Consider the following 21,394-nt stretch of genomic DNA (forward strand, 5'->3'; position numbering starts at 1 on the left):
TCTCTTCCTCCCTCTCTCTCTCTTCTCTCTCCATCTCTCGCTCTCAGACACACTTTCTTCCTCTGGCTACTAGACTAAGATGTAGGGTGGGCTCATTGAGATCCAGTTCAATAAATCACTCACATAATTGCGATTGCAAGAATCAGTGTTGTACTGGCGTAATAGAATATACCAGTAAACCTCGAGTCTTTAAAGAATGGAACTCCCATGTACACAAGAGCTTCAAATGTCTCAGTACTTTAGAAATGAATAAATGTGTTAAATATTTGACTTTAAGCATGTAAGCGAGAAAGTTATGAAATTATGCTTAAGGTTTGTAGAAAGTCGCTAAGGGCTCTTATTACGAAATACTGGATGCATGTAGTCTGGCTAACATACGCTCCACATAAAGGAAAAGCAAGTTTTTCACGCACTTCAGTGTTTACGATGACATATCCCCTGAACTATATGCCGTACACTGTTATCATTTTGCAGGTATAGTCAGTGGTATAAGTGGACACTGTCTGGAAACTCTGGTGTGAACAGAATTGGTAAGAAGAAGAAATAAATCGAAACATCATCTCTGATGCTGAAGTTTTGCTGCATAAATAGCGCAACTGTAGTAACGACAATCTTTTTTTCCTTTCATCATTTTATTGAGCGTGTAACCGGGAAAGGTTTCGTAAATGCTTGAAATTATGCGTTAAGTGTGTTGAAAGTCGCTAAGTGCTCTCATTCTGAAATACTGGCTGAATAAAGTTTGGGTATTAGTGCGCCATGAGTTACACAGTTTCTAACTGCAACACTTGTCGGATTGCGTTAAACCTTCAACATAAAGTATACCTCTTAATGAGGGGCAGATGCACATAAGCTCGAACTCTTACTGGAATTAGCGAAATTCTGAGGTTATTGGGCTGTAGACAGGACGACAATTTGAATTTGGAGAGCTGTGGTAAGTTCCTGTAGGACCAAACTACTGAGGTCATCGGTCCCTAGGCTTACACACTACTTAGTCTAACTTAAACTAATTTACGCTAAGGACAACACGCTCACCCATGCCTGAGGGAGGACTCGAACCTCCGTTGGGGGGCCGGCGGGAAGCGGGGGGGGGGGGGGGGAGGGGAAATGCTGCGCGAACCGTGGCAAGGCGCCATAGACCACATGGCTGAGAATTTGAGTCTGTTTAAAGGCATACTAGCAAAGTCCGTTCAGATGTGCCGACCACTGTGTCTGGATGGCCCACTGGTCAGAGCATCTTCCTACAAAGCAGGAGGCCCAGGTTCGAATTCTGATCTGGCATAAATTTTCAACTTTTCCCATTGATTTGAATTAATGGCCAAGATTTGTAATTCCTCTGTGTCTTAATAAATTGTAGACTCATGTTCAGAAAAAAACAGAACATCTTGAACGACTGGACATAGGACGTTCATATTCACAGGACATGCGCATTAGTATGTCATGCAGAAATGATTAGCACTTGACCCGTGTTGGCCTGTAGGTTCAAGGTCAACATTGATATCATGACGCAACACCACCAACTAGTAAAATATGCCTGCGGCACTCGCTGTCGCCATAAATCGAAAGTAATGGACCAGTGTGACCAGCGGATTTGCAGAATGCCTTGCAGATATGAGCGCGAACTGTACCATCAAGTCAGTTAGTTTGAAAGAGCTCGCATTACTGACTTGAGACAATGTGATACATCCATTTGGAAAATTGCTGCTTGTGTGGGATGAAGTGTTCCAGCCTTGCAACGAGTGTGTGCAGAATTGTTCACGGAAGATCATAGAATACGACAAGATGGGTCAGGTCGTCCCACCTAGACACCCCACCCTCCCATCTTCCGAGAAGATCCATACCTCGTCCGAATGGCATTGCGGGACAGATCTGCATCGTGCTCGGATCTGCCGCAACACTGACACATTGTAACACACCATACACTATCAGGGCTGAGAGTCCATCGCTGTTTATTATGACAGGGGTTACGTGCGCATTGTCCACTTCTCTGTCTACCTTTGACGTATGTGGAGAAACATACTAGATGGCAATGGTGTATGGAACGACATCACTGCGACAGGAATGGCATTACATAGTGTTTTTGTACGAATAATGGTGAAGGGGGAGTGATATCACAGTGACTGCATTCGCATTAGAAATACAGAGCTATCTCAAGGCCTGTTGGTATGGGGTGCTATTGGGTACAACCACAAATCACAGTTGGTGCGTGTCCAGGGCACTGTGAGCAGTGAATGACATCCTGCAACCTGTAGCCATACCCTTTATTGCACAACACCCCAGGCGGCATTTTTCAGCAAGACAACGCACGACCACATGTTGCTACACGAACACGTGTCTGGGTGTCACGGGATGTCAGCCTTTCGCCTTGGTCCGCCAAGTCACCAGTCTTGTCGCCAATTGAAAATGTGTGACCCAATGTCAACTGTCAAAGATGAACTTTGCAACCAGATAAATACCATATGCCTTATATACGTTCTTGCCATCACGCATGGAACAGGTTATCAGGGCCCATGGCAGACCCTGTGCCTAAGAGGCAAGAGGACACATGCTGAAGTGACTGAAATGATAATCACTTATGTGAAACGTGCGAATGTGCATGTCCTGTGAATATGAACGTCCTATCTCTAGTTGTTCAAGGTGTTCTGTTTCTTTTGAACATGAATGTATATTCATGCAACTGAGATGGACAAAATAAAAATAAAAGAATTATCAAATTTTCCTCATTATTGTAGAGTTGTGGACCGACCACTCCGAAGCAGCATGCTTCGACTGAATGATGGCGGTAACGCTGGTAGCGGTGGCTGTGATGGGTCGGCTGGTGGTGTAATGTTGAGGATCACCATGGTGATGATATGGCATAAAGGATATGTGGGAATGAGAAAAGTCGGTGAGGCGAGGAAGACATTTTGAGAGCAGTGGAAGGACAGTGACGCAGGTCTCTGTCCTTGGCCCCGGTGAGGTCGCCTGACGTGTGACGGAGGGGCGGCCGGCGGCCAACGCTCAGGTGGCGGCCGGCGGCCCAGAGCCGCCTCCGCCCCGGCCAGCAGAAGCCTCCAGCGCGCCGCCGCCACCAGACATGCTGCCTACCGCCGCCTCCGCCGTCGCCGCCGCGTCTCTGCTGCTGCTGGCCGCTGACGCCGCACACCTGCGTGAGTCGCTAGCCGTACCTAGAGGACCAGTATAGAGGGCCGGAGTGCATAGGCCCCGCCGTGGCGGTCGCGTCTCTGACACCCAGCTGGCCAAGTTTCTACTGGGTTCTAACGTTATAAAAAATAACGTGGATGTTAAGACTTTTCTTACGACTCGTGGCTCGCGGTTCGCGTGATGAATGTAGTGAATGTGGCTATACAAGCCAAAACATCCAAACGAGAAAATATTGTAAATAAGTTATCGTTCTACACAGTCACACGAATTTCGGACGAAATCAGAGGCAAGCATTATTTAACGTCAATCAGTGTGGTTTTGGCAGTGGTGGGGCTGAACCACGTTCGTCTACATCCACATTTACATAAGTATTTTGCATTTCACACTTAAGTGCCTGCGAACCACCTCCACACTAGTTCTGTACCGTTCCACTCTGTAACAGTTTTTGGGAAAAACGAAAACTTAAATCTTTCTATACGACCTCTAATTTCTCTTACTTTGTTATGATGATCATTTATCCCTATGTACATTGGCGACAGTAAAATATTTTTACATTCAGAGAATAAAGTTGGTGATACAAATTTCGTGATAAGATCTCGCCGCACCGAAAACGCCTTCGTTTTAATTATTGCCATCCCAACTCGCTATCAAATCTGCGATATGCTGCCCCCCCCCCCCCCTTATTTCGAGACAATACAAAACGAACTGTCTCTTTTTGAACTTTTTCGATGTCCTTCGTTAATGCTATGTGGTAAGGATCCCATACAGCACAGCAGTATTCTAGCATAGGGCGAACACGCTTAGTGAAAGCATTCTCTTTAGCCGACCTGTTGCATCTCCTAAGCGTTCTGCCAATCAAAGCTTGTCTTTGATTTGCCTTCCCCATAACACTATCTATGTGATCGTCCCTACTTAAGTTGTTCCTAATTGTAATTCCTAAATATATAGTCGAATTGACAGCCTTTATATTTGTGAGATTTATGGTATAATTGAAATTTAATGGTTTTCTTTTTGTACTCATGTGGATGACCCCACACTTTTCCTTACTGAGAGACAATTGCAACTTTTAGCACCATTGAGAAAAGTCATTTTGCAATTGGTTTTGATTTTCTGATGTATTTACTGGAAAGTAAATGACAGCATCATCTAAAAACAGTCTAATATGGCTGCTCAGATTATCTCCTAAATGGCGGATGTAGATTAGGAACAGCACATGGCCTATAAACGTTTTTGGAAACGCTGGATGTCGCTTCTGTTTTACTCGATAATTTCCCGTCAATGCGTGACGGCAAGGACGTGTTTAAGGAATATGGTATTCACCTCGTTGCAAAGTTCATCTTTGACATTGTGAGCCTTCTGAGACGAAATCACGGATCCAGTCGCACAGCTGAAGCATTCTCCACAGGCACGCAATCTGACTAGACGTCTCTTATGAAGAACGGTGTCAAAAGCCTTCTGGGAATCTAGAATATGGAATCAATTTGAGGTCCCCTGTCGATGGCACTTATTACCTCGTGCGGATAAAGAGTTAGTTGTTTTCCACGAGTAACAGAGATTTTCTGAAACCGTGTTGACCGTGTGACAATAGACCGTTACCGTCGAGATAAATCATAATATTCTAACTACGTCAACAATATGGATCTCTAATTCAGCGGATGACTGCCATTTCCTTTTTTGAGTATTGATCTGACTTTTCAGTCTTCTCGTACAGATCTTGTATCGGGCGAACGGTTGTATATGATAGCTAAGGATGAGGAAAGTGCATCAGCAGACTCTGGAAGAAACCTCATTGGTATTGGTATGTGCTTTTTGACCTGACGATGGCAGGTCATTTCGTTTTGAAATTTGTGTGATTGTCCCGGACCATCAATTATTTTCAAAACATTCAGTCTGCGTCTCCAGCTCGATTGAAATGTGGATCTTCCCAAAAAGAATACTTTAGTGGCAGGTGCAGTACAGTGCGTTGGAAAAACACATAGGGATGATGTAAGACACGGGAAGAGTGGACTGATGATGGTTTTCAGGGAAGTAAAACGCGTGCGGTCTAAATATGACTTTACATAGACGCAAAAGACAGCAAAATCCCCATATTATTTGTGAAGGCAGCGACTGCGGAAGAGAGGACTCAAAAACAAAAAAACAACATGTACCGTCAAATAGGTCGGGGAAAAAAGAAACAGTCTATTGACACACAACCAGTACAGACTAAGGAAATACCGTCCTTGTGACACACACCTACCTCTTTATTCACACGAAGTAACAAGCGTTATCGACAGAGGGTCAACGTTGATTCCACATATCTACTAGATTTCTAGAGGTAACTCCACACGACTACTCACAAGCGACTTCTAATCAAATTGCATACATGAAGAAGATCTTTTCAGCTGTAGGACTGCATTCGTGATTTTCTCTCAGGACGTTAACAGTTGTCAGTCCTGTTCTTGAATACTGCAGCGCAGTCTGAGGTCCTTTCCAGGTAGGATTGACGGATGACGTAGAAAACATAGAAGGGCATGTCGTTTTGTATTATCACGGAACAGGTAAGAGATTGTCACGAATCTGATAAGATAGCTGGGTAAGTAAAACTTAAAACAAAGGCGTTTTCCATTGCAGGGAGATGTTTTAACGAAATTTCAATCACCAACTTTCTCTGCCGATATGCAAAATAGTTTGATGAGTGCCACTTAGATAGGAAGAACTGAATATCGCTATATAAAAAGAGAAATGAAAGCTCGTACGGAAAGGTTTAAGTTCTAATTTTTCCCAAGTGTTATTCGAGAGGGGGACGGTAGAGAAATAAAGTGGTTCTCTGCAAAAGCCTCTACTTCATCTATACTTCTCTCTCTCTCTTTCTCTCTCTCCCCTACGAACAGGCCTAGAAGACTCAACAGTACCGGCCGACAGCCGTGTCATCCTCAATCTATCACTGGGTGCGGATATGGAGGGACATGTGGTCGGCACACTGTTCTCCCGGCCGTTGTCGCTTTTCGCTACCGGAGCCGCTACTTCCGAATCAGGTAGCTCCTCAGTTGCCCCGGCGAGGCTGAGTGAATCCCACTTGTCAACAGCACTCGGGAGACCTGGACGGTTATCCGTCAAAGTACTAGCCACGACCAACAGCGCTCAGATTCGATGATATGACGGGAAGCAGTGTTACCATTGCGGCAGGGCCGTTGGCGCATCATCTACACCTGCACTCAACAAATTACTGTCAACTGCAAGGGGGTAGGTTACACGGTCTGCGCGAATACGAAAAAATGTAATCCCTCATCCGCACCTGCATGAAATTTGCTAAAACAGTTTGTCTCGCTCGGTACGCCATACTTCTGACGGTCGTCTGATGTAATCACACCTCGTAATCCACATTCTACTGAGTAAGGCGCCAGCCATGACGATATATTAATACGAGTATTTTTAATACATCCCTACGTCACAGTTTTCTGTGACAGTTACACAAACTGATTTTTTGAAATTTTCTGCTGAATATTTCCTCAATGTTGGGAAAGCAAATAAAATCGTGTTACTAGCCGTCTTCACATATTGCACTTTGTTAGGTGTAGCTCATATAGCTAATTTACCAAATGTACGTCAATTGTCCATTGTTATGCCTGAGTCCGCAGCTCGTGGTCGTGCGGTAGCGTTCTCGCTTCCCGCGCCCGGGTTTCCGGGTTCGATTCCCGGCGGGGTCAGGGATTTTCTCTGCCTCGTGATGACTGGGTGTTGTGTGATGTCCTTAGGTTAGTTAGGTTTAAGTAGTTCTAAGTTCTAGGGAACTGATGACCATAGATGTTAAGTCCCATAGTGCTCAGAGCAATTTGAACCATTTGTTATGCCTGATGATGAACTTAGACTGAATAAACAGCGAATATGTAGTAAGTGTTAAAACTTGTCCGCTTCCGTTATTTTGTCGAGAGTGTAAGCGAAAAAAGTATTGAAAGGGTTTGAAACTATGAAGGAAGACAGTTGACACTCCCTTGTACTCCTTTTTTTTTACATGAACACACGCGACGCCTCTGAACGGTACATGGAGCAAGCGAGTCAAGGCAGACCATTATAAACAATGAAATCTGGACAGCCAATAAGAGGCAAGTACAAAAAAGAAGATTGGTGGGTCATAAAAACAGAACGGGATGAACCAGTCGTTCTCTAATATACTAAAAGCGTCGACCTAAAGAGGTTAGATAGAAGTGAAGACAAAAAACGAAACCGTAAAACGCATGCCACATTCAGCTCATCATCACTTAAAATTGAGGGCAGGTCTGTCTGTAAACAAGCTTGAACCCTCTCGTCATTATATAAAACACAGCCGGTTAAAATGTGGCGAACCGTTATCAGCACACCATATGCATCACAAATAGGCGGTTCTTCACGTCTGAGGAGGAAGAGATGGGACAGGGGGCTGTGACCTATCCGAAGTCGCGTTAAACAGACTTCATTAATCTTAACTGGCCGGAAGAAGGTGCGCCATGGCTTGTCTCTCTTATTGATCGCAGCTTATTTTCCCTCACGCCCAGCTCCCAAAGACACATATCAGACCTTCGCAGCAAAGAGTGTTCAGCGCACAGAGGGATAGGGCAGTCAGGGTATAAGCCTCCTTGGCTGTGGTATCGGCCAACTCATTCCCACAAATACCCACGTGTCCTGGAACCCAACAAAATGAGACCTCATTTCCTTGTCGTTGCAAGTGCAGATCGGCGTCGTGGGTGTTCTGAACAGTTCTATCCGCTGGGTACTTAGACTGGATTGTCTGCAGCGCACTAATCGTATCAGAACAGATGAGAAATAGGGATCCACGTTCACGTTTCATCTGATCCACAGCTTCAAAAATCGCATAAAGTTCGGCGTCAGAGTTAGTAAACGCACAAGGCAGACGGAACCTAAAAGCAGAGGCAGAAAAAATGACCGAACAACCGACAGCTTGCCCCTCTTTTTACCCATCTGTGTATACCACGTTACAGACCTGGTGCTCATTTAAAACGATACGAAATTTATTCTTAGAAACGTAATCTGCAGTGAACAATTTGTTTCACTCTGTCAAATCTAAAATCATCCTAGGTTTCAATAACAACCAGGGCGGAGCTTTGCACCCACCCTCTCGCTGAATGTTTGGCGGAGAAACTCCCAGATCCAATAACAGCTGCTTCGCCCGAACACCGAACATTTCGTCCCTCGTGGATGAGTGCGATAGAGTCGTTCTAGGGATGTGCAGATATTAATACCTGCAGGGAAAGCCAACGAAGTCGAAAACGACCGGAGCTACTTGAGTGCCTGTTTAGCCACAAGGAACCGCCGCCGAGCAACTAATGGCGGCTCCCCTGCCTCTGCTCATAGGCTCGATATAGAGCTCGTCCTGTAGCCAATCTGATGCCCTCGTGGTGTACGGAGTGCAGCATCTTTAAATATGACAAACTGCCTATTGGCTTCTGTCTCGGGTTCTTCGGCCGACGTTCATCTAATGATTTTTCTGACGTTTCGCCAGCACGAGTGGCTGGCATTGTCAAAGCTTCACCCTCCATTGCCGGTGGTGAACTGGAGCCGAGCTCGCGGGCGCAGGCTATATGTACCTGGCGCGCCAACGTCCGAGGGCTTCTCCGCGGTCATTTCCGGTGCGGTTCTCCTCTTGCTACCTGCGACGGTCGTTCGCTGCAGTACGGGAAGCCAGGATCCGTTGACCTTAAGGCTTTCCTCTTTCTTGTTCAAACTGTTCGCGTGTTTTTGTATTTCTACAGCTTCTCTGAACAAGCGCGTGTGATAGTGCTTCTCTACAGCCAGAACTTCCGTGTCGGCGAATTTAATTACATGGTCGGTCTCATTCAGTGCGTGCTCTGCCACGGCCGATTTCTCCACCTGCCCCAACCTGCAATGTCGCTTATGCTCTTTGATCCTGGTGTTAATGGATCGTCCAGTCATTCCGACATAAACTTTTCCGCATGTGCATGGTATGCGGTATATTCCCGACATTGCAAGTGGGTCTCTTTTCTCCTTCGCCGATCTAAGACACTCTTTGATCTTCCTTGTCGGTTTGAAAATCGTCTTTACGCCATGTTTGCGCAATATACGGCCGATTCTGTCCGTCACTCTGGGAATGTATGGCAGAAAGGCCGTACCCGACAATTCTTTTTCCGGTTCCTTACTTCGCCGAGGGTTGGGCTCTGTTACACTTCTAATATAATTTGTGGAGTAACCATTGCTCCTCAGGACAGTTTCCAGGTGTTGCATTTCTCGTTTGAGGTGTTGCGGCTCACATATTCGTCCTGCTCTCGTTACGAGCGTACTAATCATGCCTCTTTTCTGGCTCGGGTGGTGGTTTGACAGTTTGTGCAGGTATCGGTCCGTGTGAGTCGGTTTTCGATACACGCTGTGTCCCAGATCTTCGCCGTCCCTTGTGACCAGAACATCTAGAAATGGCAGTTTCTTGTCCTTTTCTACTTCCATGGTAAATGTTATGTTGGCATGGAGGCTGTTCAAGTGTCTTAGGAAGTCACTGAGCTGTTCTTCACCATGGCTCCACACCACGAAAGTATCATCGACGTACCTGTACCACACCTTAGGTTTGCAAGTCGCCGAGTCCAGTGCCTGTGCTTCGAATTGTTCCATGAAGAAGTTGGCCACCACTGGACTGAGAGGACTACCCATGGCGACGCCTTCCAGCTGTTCGTAGAAATCGCCATTCCACGTGAAATAGCTCGTGGTGAGACATGCATGGAAGAGCTTTCTGATGTCTAGCGGAAAAATGGAACCGATGTGCTCCAGAGCGTCACTGAGTGGCACTTTCGTAAATAACGAAACAACATCAAAGCTGACCAGGATGTCGTTTGGTGCAAGTTTCAGTTTCTTCAGCTTCTCAATGAAATGTCCTGAGTCCTTAATGTATGTGTCGGTCTTCCCCACGTGTGGCTGGAGCAGAGAGGCCAAGTGTTTTGCCAGTTTATATGTCGGTGATCCAGGAGCGCTAACGATCGGTCTCAGTGGAACGTTGTTCTTATGGATCTTGGGTAATCCATACAGCCGAGGTGGTAGGGCTTCTATGTTGCGCAGGTTTCTCTGTATGTCCGCCGGCAGAGAAGACGCCTTGATTAATCGATTCGTATTCCGTGTGATACGTTGCGTCGGATCTGCGCTTAGTTTTCGGTACGTCGTCGGATCAAATAGGTCTCGGATCTTTTGCTCATAATCTTCGGTCTTCATTACGACGGTCGCATTCCCCTTATCGGCAGGCAGTACCAATATACTCTTGTCGGCGTTGAGATTCTTAATGGCTTGTACCTCTTCTCTCTTCAGGTTGCAAGCTGGTGGTTTTGCTCGGCGCAGTATCCTGGCTGTTTCCGTGCGTATTTCCTCTGCCCTTTCACAAGGAAGGGTACGAATGGCTGCTTCGGTGTTGGCAATAATGTCCTCCATAGGTATAGTTCTCGGGATGATAGCGAAATTCCCTCCTTTTTGAAGAACAGACACTTCCTCTTCGGTCAATTGTCGTTCAGTGAGGTTGACCACTGTGTGTGACATGTCGGGAGTCGCCTTGTCGGTGTGCTTCCGGCATCTTTCAAACTTTTTCTTCTGTCGATCGGTGCAGCGCTCGAGTTCGTTCTGCATGCTCCTGTGAGTGATGCTGTCAATCTTGTCCCAGTCGTCTCGATGCATTCTGCTACTTAGTTGATAGAAAAGGTCCAGAAGTTCCTGATCCGTTCTTGCCAAGTCTCTCCGTGTTGTATGTATTCGCTCACGAAGAAAAGCTCGTTCCATTCTGTCGTAGATACGATGTGCTTGGGCGGTGGTGAATAGGCGCTTACATCTCAAGAACTTCGGTGTAGCACATTCATCTCGGCAACGTGACAGAAAGGCGAGAGAGGACATCAGTCGCGCTTTCTTCTTCCGTCGTTGGTCAAGGCGTCGGTACAATCTGCAAATCTCCTCCCCGTAGAGGCGTAATACAAAATTGTTGAGGCTTTCGTGGCCACTTGTTGACAAACTGCCTATTGGCTTCTGTCTCGGGTTCTTCGGCCGACGTTCATCTAATGATTTTTCTGACGTTTCGCCAGCACGAGTGGCTGGCATTGTCAAAGCTTCACCCTCCATTGCCGGTGGTGAACTGGAGCCGAGCTCGCGGGCGCAGGCTATATGTACCTGGCGCGCCAACGTCCGAGGGCTTCTCCGCGGTCATTTCCGGTGCGGTTCTCCTCTTGCTACCTGCGACGGTCGTTCGCTGCAGTACGGGAAGCCAGGATCCGTTGACCTTAAGGCTTTCCTCTTTCTTGTTCAAACTGTTCGCGTGTTTTTGTATTTCTACAGCTTCTCTGAACAAGCGCGTGTGATAGTGCTTCTCTACAGCCAGAACTTCCGTGTCGGCGAATTTAATTACATGGTCGGTCTCATTCAGTGCGTGCTCTGCCACGGCCGATTTCTCCACCTGCCCCAACCTGCAATGTCGCTTATGCTCTTTGATCCTGGTGTTAATGGATCGTCCAGTCATTCCGACATAAACTTTTCCGCATGTGCATGGTATGCGGTATATTCCCGACATTGCAAGTGGGTCTCTTTTCTCCTTCGCCGATCTAAGACACTCTTTGATCTTCCTTGTCGGTTTGAAAATCGTCTTTACGCCATGTTTGCGCAATATACGGCCGATTCTGTCCGTCACTCTGGGAATGTATGGCAGAAAGGCCGTACCCGACAATTCTTTTTCCGGTTCCTTACTTCGCCGAGGGTTGGGCTCTGTTACACTTCTAATATAATTTGTGGAGTAACCATTGCTCCTCAGGACAGTTTCCAGGTGTTGCATTTCTCGTTTGAGGTGTTGCGGCTCACATATTCGTCCTGCTCTCGTTACGAGCGTACTAATCATGCCTCTTTTCTGGCTCGGGTGGTGGTTTGACAGTTTGTGCAGGTATCGGTCCGTGTGAGTCGGTTTTCGATACACGCTGTGTCCCAGATCTTCGCCGTCCCTTGTGACCAGAACATCTAGAAATGGCTGTTTCTTGTCCTTTTCTACTTCCATGGTAAATGTTATGTTGGCATGGAGGCTGTTCAAGTGTCTTAGGAAGTCACTGAGCTGTTCTTCACCATGGCTCCACACCACGAAAGTATCATCGACGTACCTGTACCACACCTTAGGTTTGCAAGTCGCCGAGTCCAGTGCCTGTGCTTCGAATTGTTCCATGAAGAAGTTGGCCACCACTGGACTGAGAGGACTACCCATGGCGACGCCTTCCAGCTGTTCGTAGAAATCGCCATTCCACGTGAAATAGCTCGTGGTGAGACATGCATGGAAGAGCTTTCTGATGTCTAGCGGAAAAATGGAACCGATGTGCTCCAGAGCGTCACTGAGTGGCACTTTCGTAAATAACGAAACAACATCAAAGCTGACCAGGATGTCGTTTGGTGCAAGTTTCAGTTTCTTCAGCTTCTCAATGAAATGTCCTGAGTCCTTAATGTATGTGTCGGTCTTTCCCACGTGTGGCTGGAGCAGAGAGGCCAAGTGTTTTGCCAGTTTATATGTCGGTGATCCAGGAGCGCTAACGATCGGTCTCAGTGGAACGTTGTTCTTATGGATCTTGGGTAATCCATACAGCCGAGGTGGTAGGGCTTCTGTGTTGCGCAGGTTTCTCTGTATGTCCGCCGGCAGAGAAGACGCCTTGATTAATCGATTCGTATTCCGTGTGATACGTTGCGTCGGATCTGCGCTTAGTTTTCGGTACGTCGTCGGATCTAATAGGTCTCGGATCTTTTGCTCATAATCTTCGGTCTTCATTACGACGGTCGCATTCCCCTTATCGGCAGGCAGTACCAATATACTCTTGTCGGCGTTGAGATTCTTAATGGCTTGTACCTCTTCTCTCTTCAGGTTGCAAGCTGGTGGTTTTGCTCGGCGCAGTATCCTGGCTGTTTCCGTGCGTATTTCCTCTGCCCTTTCACAAGGAAGGGTACGAATGGCTGCTTCGGTGTTGGCAATAATGTCCTCCATAGGTATAGTTCTCGGGATGATAGCGAAATTCCCTCCTTTTTGAAGAACAGACACTTCCTCTTCGGTCAATTGTCGTTCAGTGAGGTTGACCACTGTGTGTGACATGTCGGGAGTCGCCTTGTCGGTGTGCTTCCGGCATCTTTCAAACTTCTTCTTCTGTCGATCGGTGCAGCGCTCGAGTTCGTTCTGCATGCTCCTGTGAGTGATGCTGTCAATCTTGTCCCAGTCGTCTCGATGCATTCTGCTACTTAGTTGATAGAAAAGGTCCAGAAGTTCCTGATCCGTACTTGCCAAGTCTCTCCGTGTTGTATGTATTCGCTCACGAAGAAAAGCTCGTTCCATTCTGTCGTAGATACGATGTGCTTGGGCGGTGGTGAATAGGCGCTTACATCTCAAGAACTTCGGTGTAGCACATTCATCTCGGCAACGTGACAGAAAGGCGAGAGAGGACATCAGTCGCGCTTTCTTCTTCCGTCGTTGGTCAAGGCGTCGGTACAATCTGCAAATCTCCTCCCCGTAGAGGCGTAATACAAAATTGTTGAGGCTTTCGTGGCCACTTGTTGACAAACTGCCTATTGGCTTCTGTCTCGGGTTCTTCGGCCGACGTTCATCTAATGATTTTTCTGACGTTTCGCCAGCACGAGTGGCTGGCATTGTCAAAGCTTCACCCTCCATTGCCGGTGGTGAACTGGAGCCGAGCTCGCGGGCGCAGGCTATATGTACCTGGCGCGCCAACGTCCGAGGGCTTCTCCGCGGTCATTTCCGGTGCGGTTCTCCTCTTGCTACCTGCGACGGTCGTTCGCTGCAGTACGGGAAGCCAGGATCCGTTGACCTTAAGGCTTTCCTCTTTCTTGTTCAAACTGTTCGCGTGTTTTTGTATTTCTACAGCTTCTCTGAACAAGCGCGTGTGATAGTGCTTCTCTACAGCCAGAACTTCCGTGTCGGCGAATTTAATTACATGGTCGGTCTCATTCAGTGCGTGCTCTGCCACGGCCGATTTCTCCACCTGCCCCAACCTGCAATGTCGCTTATGCTCTTTGATCCTGGTGTTAATGGATCGTCCAGTCATTCCGACATAAACTTTTCCGCATGTGCATGGTATGCGGTATATTCCCGACATTGCAAGTGGGTCTCTTTTCTCCTTCGCCGATCTAAGACACTCTTTGATCTTCCTTGTCGGTTTGAAAATCGTCTTTACGCCATGTTTGCGCAATATACGGCCGATTCTGTCCGTCACTCTGGGAATGTATGGCAGAAAGGCCGTACCCGACAATTCTTTTTCCGGTTCCTTACTTCGCCGAGGGTTGGGCTCTGTTACACTTCTAATATAATTTGTGGAGTAACCATTGCTCCTCAGGACAGTTTCCAGGTGTTGCATTTCTCGTTTGAGGTGTTGCGGCTCACATATTCGTCCTGCTCTCGTTACGAGCGTACTAATCATGCCTCTTTTCTGGCTCGGGTGGTGGTTTGACAGTTTGTGCAGGTATCGGTCCGTGTGAGTCGGTTTTCGATACACGCTGTGTCCCAGATCTTCGCCGTCCCTTGTGACCAGAACATCTAGAAATGGCAGTTTCTTGTCCTTTTCTACTTCCATGGTAAATGTTATGTTGGCATGGAGGCTGTTCAAGTGTCTTAGGAAGTCACTGAGCTGTTCTTCACCATGGCTCCACACCACGAAAGTATCATCGACGTACCTGTACCACACCTTAGGTTTGCAAGTCGCCGAGTCCAGTGCCTGTGCTTCGAATTGTTCCATGAAGAAGTTGGCCACCACTGGACTGAGAGGACTACCCATGGCGACGCCTTCCAGCTGTTCGTAGAAATCGCCATTCCACGTGAAATAGCTCGTGGTGAGACATGCATGGAAGAGCTTTCTGATGTCTAGCGGAAAAATGGAACCGATGTGCTCCAGAGCGTCACTGAGTGGCACTTTCGTAAATAACGAAACAACATCAAGGCTGACCAGGATGTCGTTTGGTGCAAGTTTCAGTTTCTTCAGCTTCTCAATGAAATGTCCTGAGTCCTTAATGTATGTGTCGGTCTTCCCCACGTGTGGCTGGAGCAGAGAGGCCAAGTGTTTTGCCAGTTTATATGTCGGTGATACAGGAGCGCTAACGATCGGTCTCAGTGGAACGTTGTTCTTATGGATCTTGGGTAATCCATACAGCCGAGGTGGTAGGGCTTCTGTGTTGCGCAGGTTTCTCTGTATGTCCGCCGGCAGAGAAGACGCCTTGATTAATCGATTCGTATTCCGTGTGATACGTTGCGTCGGATCTGCGCTTAGTTTTCGGTACGTCGTCGGATCTAATAGGTCTCGGATCTTTTGCTCATAATCTTCGGTCTTCATTACGACGGTCGCATTCCCCTTATCGGCAGGCAGTACCAATATACTCTTGTCGGCGTTGAGATTCTTAATGGCTTGTACCTCTTCTCTCTTCAGGTTGCAAGCTGGTGGTTTTGCTCGGCGCAGTATCCTGGCTGTTTCCGTGCGTATTTCCTCTGCCCTTTCACAAGGAAGGGTACGAATGGCTGCTTCGGTGTTGGCAATAATGTCCTCCATAGGTATAGTTCTCGGGATGATAGCGAAATTCCCTCCTTTTTGAAGAACAGACACTTCCTCTTCGGTCAATTGTCGTTCAGTGAGGTTGACCACTGTGTGTGACATGTCGGGAGTCGCCTTGTCGGTGTGCTTCCGGCATCTTTCAAACTTCTTCTTCTGTCGATCGGTGCAGCGCTCGAGTTCGTTCTGCATGCTCCTGTGAGTGATGCTGTCAATCTTGTCCCAGTCGTCTCGATGCATTCTGCTACTTAGTTGATAGAAAAGGTCCAGAAGTTCCTGATCCGTTCTTGCCAAGTCTCTCCGTGTTGTATGTATTCGCTCACGAAGAAAAGCTCGTTCCATTCTGTCGTAGATACGATGTGCTTGGGCGGTGGTGAATAGGCGCTTACATCTCAAGAACTTCGGTGTAGCACATTCATCTCGGCAACGTGACAGAAAGGCGAGAGAGGACATCAGTCGCGCTTTCTTCTTCCGTCGTTGGTCAAGGCGTCGGTACAATCTGCAAATCTCCTCCCCGTAGAGGCGTAATACAAAATTGTTGAGGCTTTCGTGGCCACTTGTTGACAAACTGCCTATTGGCTTCTGTCTCGGGTTCTTCGGCCGACGTTCATCTAATGATTTTTCTGACGTTTCGCCAGCACGAGTGGCTGGCATTGTCAAAGCTTCACCCTCCATTGCCGGTGGTGAACTGGAGCCGAGCTCGCGGGCGCAGGCTATATGTACCTGGCGCGCCAACGTCCGAGGGCTTCTCCGCGGTCATTTCCGGTGCGGTTCTCCTCTTGCTACCTGCGACGGTCGTTCGCTGCAGTACGGGAAGCCAGGATCCGTTGACCTTAAGGCTTTCCTCTTTCCTGTTCAAACTGTTCGCGTGTTTTTGTATTTCTACAGCTTCTCTGAACAAGCGCGTGTGATAGTGCTTCTCTACAGCCAGAACTTCCGTGTCGGCGAATTTAATTACATGGTCGGTCTCATTCAGTGCGTGCTCTGCTATCATCCCGAGAACTATACCTATGGAGGACATTATTGCCAACACCGAAGCAGCCATTCGTACCCTTCCTTGTGAAAGGGCAGAGGAAATACGCACGGAAACAGCCAGGATACTGCGCCGAGCAAAACCACCAGCTTGCAACCTGAAGAGAGAAGAGGTACAAGCCATTAAGAATCTCAACGCCGACAAGAGTATATTGGTACTGCCTGCCGATAAGGGGAATGCGACCGTCGTAATGAAGACCGAAGATTATGAGCAAAAGATCCGAGACCTATTTGATCCGACGACGTACCGAAAACTAAGCGCAGATCCGACGCAACGTATCACACGGAATACGAATCGATTAATCAAGGCGTCTTCTCTGCCGGCGGACATACAGAGAAACCTGCGCAACATAGAAGCCCTACCACCTCGGCTGTATGGATTACCCAAGATCCATAAGAACAACGTTCCACTGAGACCGATCGTTAGCGCTCCTGGATTACCGACATATAAACTGGCAAAACACTTGGCCTCTCTGCTCCAGCCACACGTGGGGAAGACCGACACATACATTAAGGACTCAGGACATTTCATTGAGAAGCTGAAGAAACTGAAACTTGCACCAAACGACATCCTGGTCAGCTTTGATGTTGTTTCGTTATTTACGAAAGTGCCACTCAGTGACGCTCTGGAGCACATCGGTTCCATTTTTCCGCTAGACATCAGAAAGCTCTTCCATGCATGTCTCACCACGAGCTATTTCACGTGGAATGGCGATTTCTACGAACAGCTGGAAGGCGTCGCCATGGGTAGTCCTCTCAGTCCAGTGGTGGCCAACTTCTTCATGGAACAATTCGAAGCACAGGCACTGGACTCGGCGACTTGCAAACCTAAGGTGTGGTACAGGTACGTCGATGATACTTTCGTGGTGTGGAGCCATGGTGAAGAACAGCTCAGTGACTTCCTAAGACACTTGAACAGCCTCCATGCCAACATAACATTTACCATGGAAGTAGAAAAGGACAAGAAACTGCCATTTCTAGATGTTCTGGTCACAAGGGACGGCGAAGATCTGGGACACAGCGTGTATCGAAAACCGACTCACACGGACCGATACCTGCACAAACTGTCAAACCACCACTCGAGCCAGAAAAGAGGCATGATTAGTACGCTCGTAACGAGAGCAGGACGAATATGTGAGCCGCAACACCTCAAACGAGAAATGCAACACCTGGAAACTGTCCTGAGGAGCAATGGTTACTCCACAAATTATATTAGAAGTGTAACAGAGCCCAACCCTCGGCGAAGTAAGGAACCGGAAAAAGAATTGTCGGGTACGGCCTTTCTGCCATACATTCCCAGAGTGACGGACAGAATCGGCCGTATATTGCGCAAACATGGCGTAAAGACGATTTTCAAACCGACAAGGAAGATCAAAGAGTGTCTTAGATCGGCGAAGGAGAAAAGAGACCCACTTGCAATGTCGGGAATATACCGCATACCATGCACATGCGGAAAAGTTTATGTCAGAATGACTGGACGATCCATTAACACCAGGATCAAAGAGCATAAGCGACATTGCAGGTTGGGGCAGGTGGAGAAATCGGCCGTGGCAGAGCACGCACTGAATGAGACCGACCATGTAATTAAATTCGCCGACACGGAAGTTCTGGCTGTAGAGAAGCACTATCACACGCGCTTGTTCAGAGAAGCTGTAGAAATACAAAAACACGCGAACAGTTTGAACAAGAAAGAGGAAAGCCTTAAGGTCAACGGATCCTGGCTTCCCGTACTGCAGCGAACGACCGTCGCAGGTAGCAAGAGGAGAACCGCACCGGAAATGACCGCGGAGAAGCCCTCGGACGTTGGCGCGCCAGGTACATATAGCCTGCGCCCGCGAGCTCGGCTCCAGTTCACCACCGGCAATGGAGGGTGAAGCTTTGACAATGCCAGCCACTCGTGCTGGCGAAACGTCAGAAAAATCATTAGATGAACGTCGGCCGAAGAACCCGAGACAGAAGCCAATAGGCAGTTTGTCAACAAGTGGCCACGAAAGCCTCAACAATTTTGTATTACGCCTCTACGGGGAGGAGATTTGCAGATTGTACCGACGCCTTGACCAACGACGGAAGAAGAAAGCGCGACTGATGTCCTCTCTCGCCTTTCTGTCACGTTGCCGAGATGAATGTGCTACACCGAAGTTCTTGAGATGTAAGCGCCTATTCACCACCGCCCAAGCACATCGTATCTACGACAGAATGGAACGAGCTTTTCTTCGTGAGCGAATACATACAACACGGAGAGACTTGGCAAGAACGGATCAGGAACTTCTGGACCTTTTCTATCAACTAAGTAGCAGAATGCATCGAGACGACTGGGACAAGATTGACAGCATCACTCACAGGAGCATGCAGAACGAACTCGAGCGCTGCACCGATCGACAGAAGAAGAAGTTTGAAAGATGCCGGAAGCACACCGACAAGGCGACTCCCGACATGTCACACACAGTGGTCAACCTCACTGAACGACAATTGACCGAAGAGGAAGTGTCTGTTCTTCAAAAAGGAGGGAATTTCGCTATCATCCCGAGAACTATACCTATGGAGGACATTATTGCCAACACCGAAGCAGCCATTCGTACCCTTCCTTGTGAAAGGGCAGAGGAAATACGCACGGAAACAGCCAGGATACTGCGCCGAGCAAAACCACCAGCTTGCAACCTGAAGAGAGAAGAGGTACAAGCCATTAAGAATCTCAACGCCGACAAGAGTATATTGGTACTGCCTGCCGATAAGGGGAATGCGACCGTCGTAATGAAGACCGAAGATTATGAGCAAAAGATCCGAGACCTATTAGATCCGACGACGTACCGAAAACTAAGCGCAGATCCGACGCAACGTATCACACGGAATACGAATCGATTAATCAAGGCGTCTTCTCTGCCGGCGGACATACAGAGAAACCTGCGCAACACAGAAGCCCTACCACCTCGGCTGTATGGATTACCCAAGATCCATAAGAACAACGTTCCACTGAGACCGATCGTTAGCGCTCCTGTATCACCGACATATAAACTGGCAAAACACTTGGCCTCTCTGCTCCAGCCACACGTGGGGAAGACCGACACATACATTAAGGACTCAGGACATTTCATTGAGAAGCTGAAGAAACTGAAACTTGCACCAAACGACATCCTGGTCAGCTTTGATGTTGTTTCGTTATTTACGAAAGTGCCACTCAGTGACGCTCTGGAGCACATCGGTTCCATTTTTCCGCTAGACATCAGAAAGCTCTTCCATGCATGTCTCACCACGAGCTATTTCACGTGGAATGGCGATTTCTACGAACAGCTGGAAGGCGTCGCCATGGGTAGTCCTCTCAGTCCAGTGGTGGCCAACTTCTTCATGGAACAATTCGAAGCACAGGCACTGGACTCGGCGACTTGCAAACCTAAGGTGTGGTACAGGTACGTCGATGATACTTTCGTGGTGTGGAGCCATGGTGAAGAACAGCTCAGTGACTTCCTAAGACACTTGAACAGCCTCCATGCCAACATAACATTTACCATGGAAGTAGAAAAGGACAAGAAACTGCCATTTCTAGATGTTCTGGTCACAAGGGACGGCGAAGATCTGGGACCCAGCGTGTATCGAAAACCGACTCACACGGACCGATACCTGCACAAACTGTCAAACCACCACCCGAGCCAGAAAAGAGGCATGATTAGTACGCTCGTAACGAGAGCAGGACGAATATGTGAGCCGCAACACCTCAAACGAGAAATGCAACACCTGGAAACTGTCCTGAGGAGCAATGGTTACTCCACAAATTATATTAGAAGTGTAACAGAGCCCAACCCTCGGCGAAGTAAGGAACCGGAAAAAGAATTGTCGGGTACGGCCTTTCTGCCATACATTCCCAGAGTGACGGACAGAATCGGCCGTATATTGCGCAAACATGGCGTAAAGACGATTTTCAAACCGACAAGGAAGATCAAAGAGTGTCTTAGATCGGCGAAGGAGAAAAGAGACCCACTTGCAATGTCGGGAATATACCGCATACCATGCACATGCGGAAAAGTTTATGTCGGAATGACTGGACGATCCATTAACACCAGGATCAAAGAGCATAAGCGACATTGCAGGTTGGGGCAGGTGGAGAAATCGGCCGTGGCAGAGCACGCACTGAATGAGACCGACCATGTAATTAAATTCGCCGACACGGAAGTTCTGGCTGTAGAGAAGCACTATCACACGCGCTTGTTCAGAGAAGCTGTAGAAATACAAAAACACGCGAACAGTTTGAACAAGAAAGAGGAAAGCCTTAAGGTCAACGGATCCTGGCTTCCCGTACTGCAGCGAACGACCGTCGCAGGTAGCAAGAGGAGAACCGCACCGGAAATGACCGCGGAGAAGCCCTCGGACGTTGGCGCGCCAGGTACATATAGCCTGCGCCCGCGAGCTCGGCTCCAGTTCACCACCGGCAATGGAGGGTGAAGCTTTGACAATGCCAGCCACTCGTGCTGGCGAAACGTCAGAAAAATCATTAGATGAACGTCGGCCGAAGAACCCGAGACAGAAGCCAATAGGCAGTTTGTCAACAAGTGGCCACGAAAGCCTCAACAATTTTGTATCTTTAAATATGTTGGTCATGCCGAGCCATAGACCGTACAGCCATAATCAAGACGAGATCGCACGAAACCCTTACAGAACTGCAGCAAGCAGGATCTACCTGCTCCCCAGTTCTTCCCATTCCAGCATTT

At 47.9% G+C, this 21,394-nt stretch overlaps 1 protein-coding gene across 1 annotated transcript in view; it reads left to right on the forward strand.

The window, feature by feature from the left end:
- The first annotated feature begins 2,838 nt into the window (after positions 1 to 2,838).
- Positions 2,839 to 21,394, forward strand: part of LOC126204312 (protein takeout-like) — a 74,301-nt gene continuing 55,745 nt past the window's right edge. Inside the window, exons 1-2 of the mRNA XM_049938697.1 lie at positions 2,839 to 2,880; positions 2,978 to 3,146. Coding sequence (XP_049794654.1) covers positions 2,839 to 2,880; positions 2,978 to 3,146 — 211 coding nt within the window. The remainder of the gene's footprint in view (positions 2,881 to 2,977; positions 3,147 to 21,394) is intronic.

The sequence above is a fragment of the Schistocerca nitens genome, chromosome 9 (assembly GCF_023898315.1).
Source record: "Schistocerca nitens isolate TAMUIC-IGC-003100 chromosome 9, iqSchNite1.1, whole genome shotgun sequence".
Classification (NCBI taxonomy): Eukaryota; Metazoa; Arthropoda; class Insecta; order Orthoptera; family Acrididae; genus Schistocerca; species Schistocerca nitens.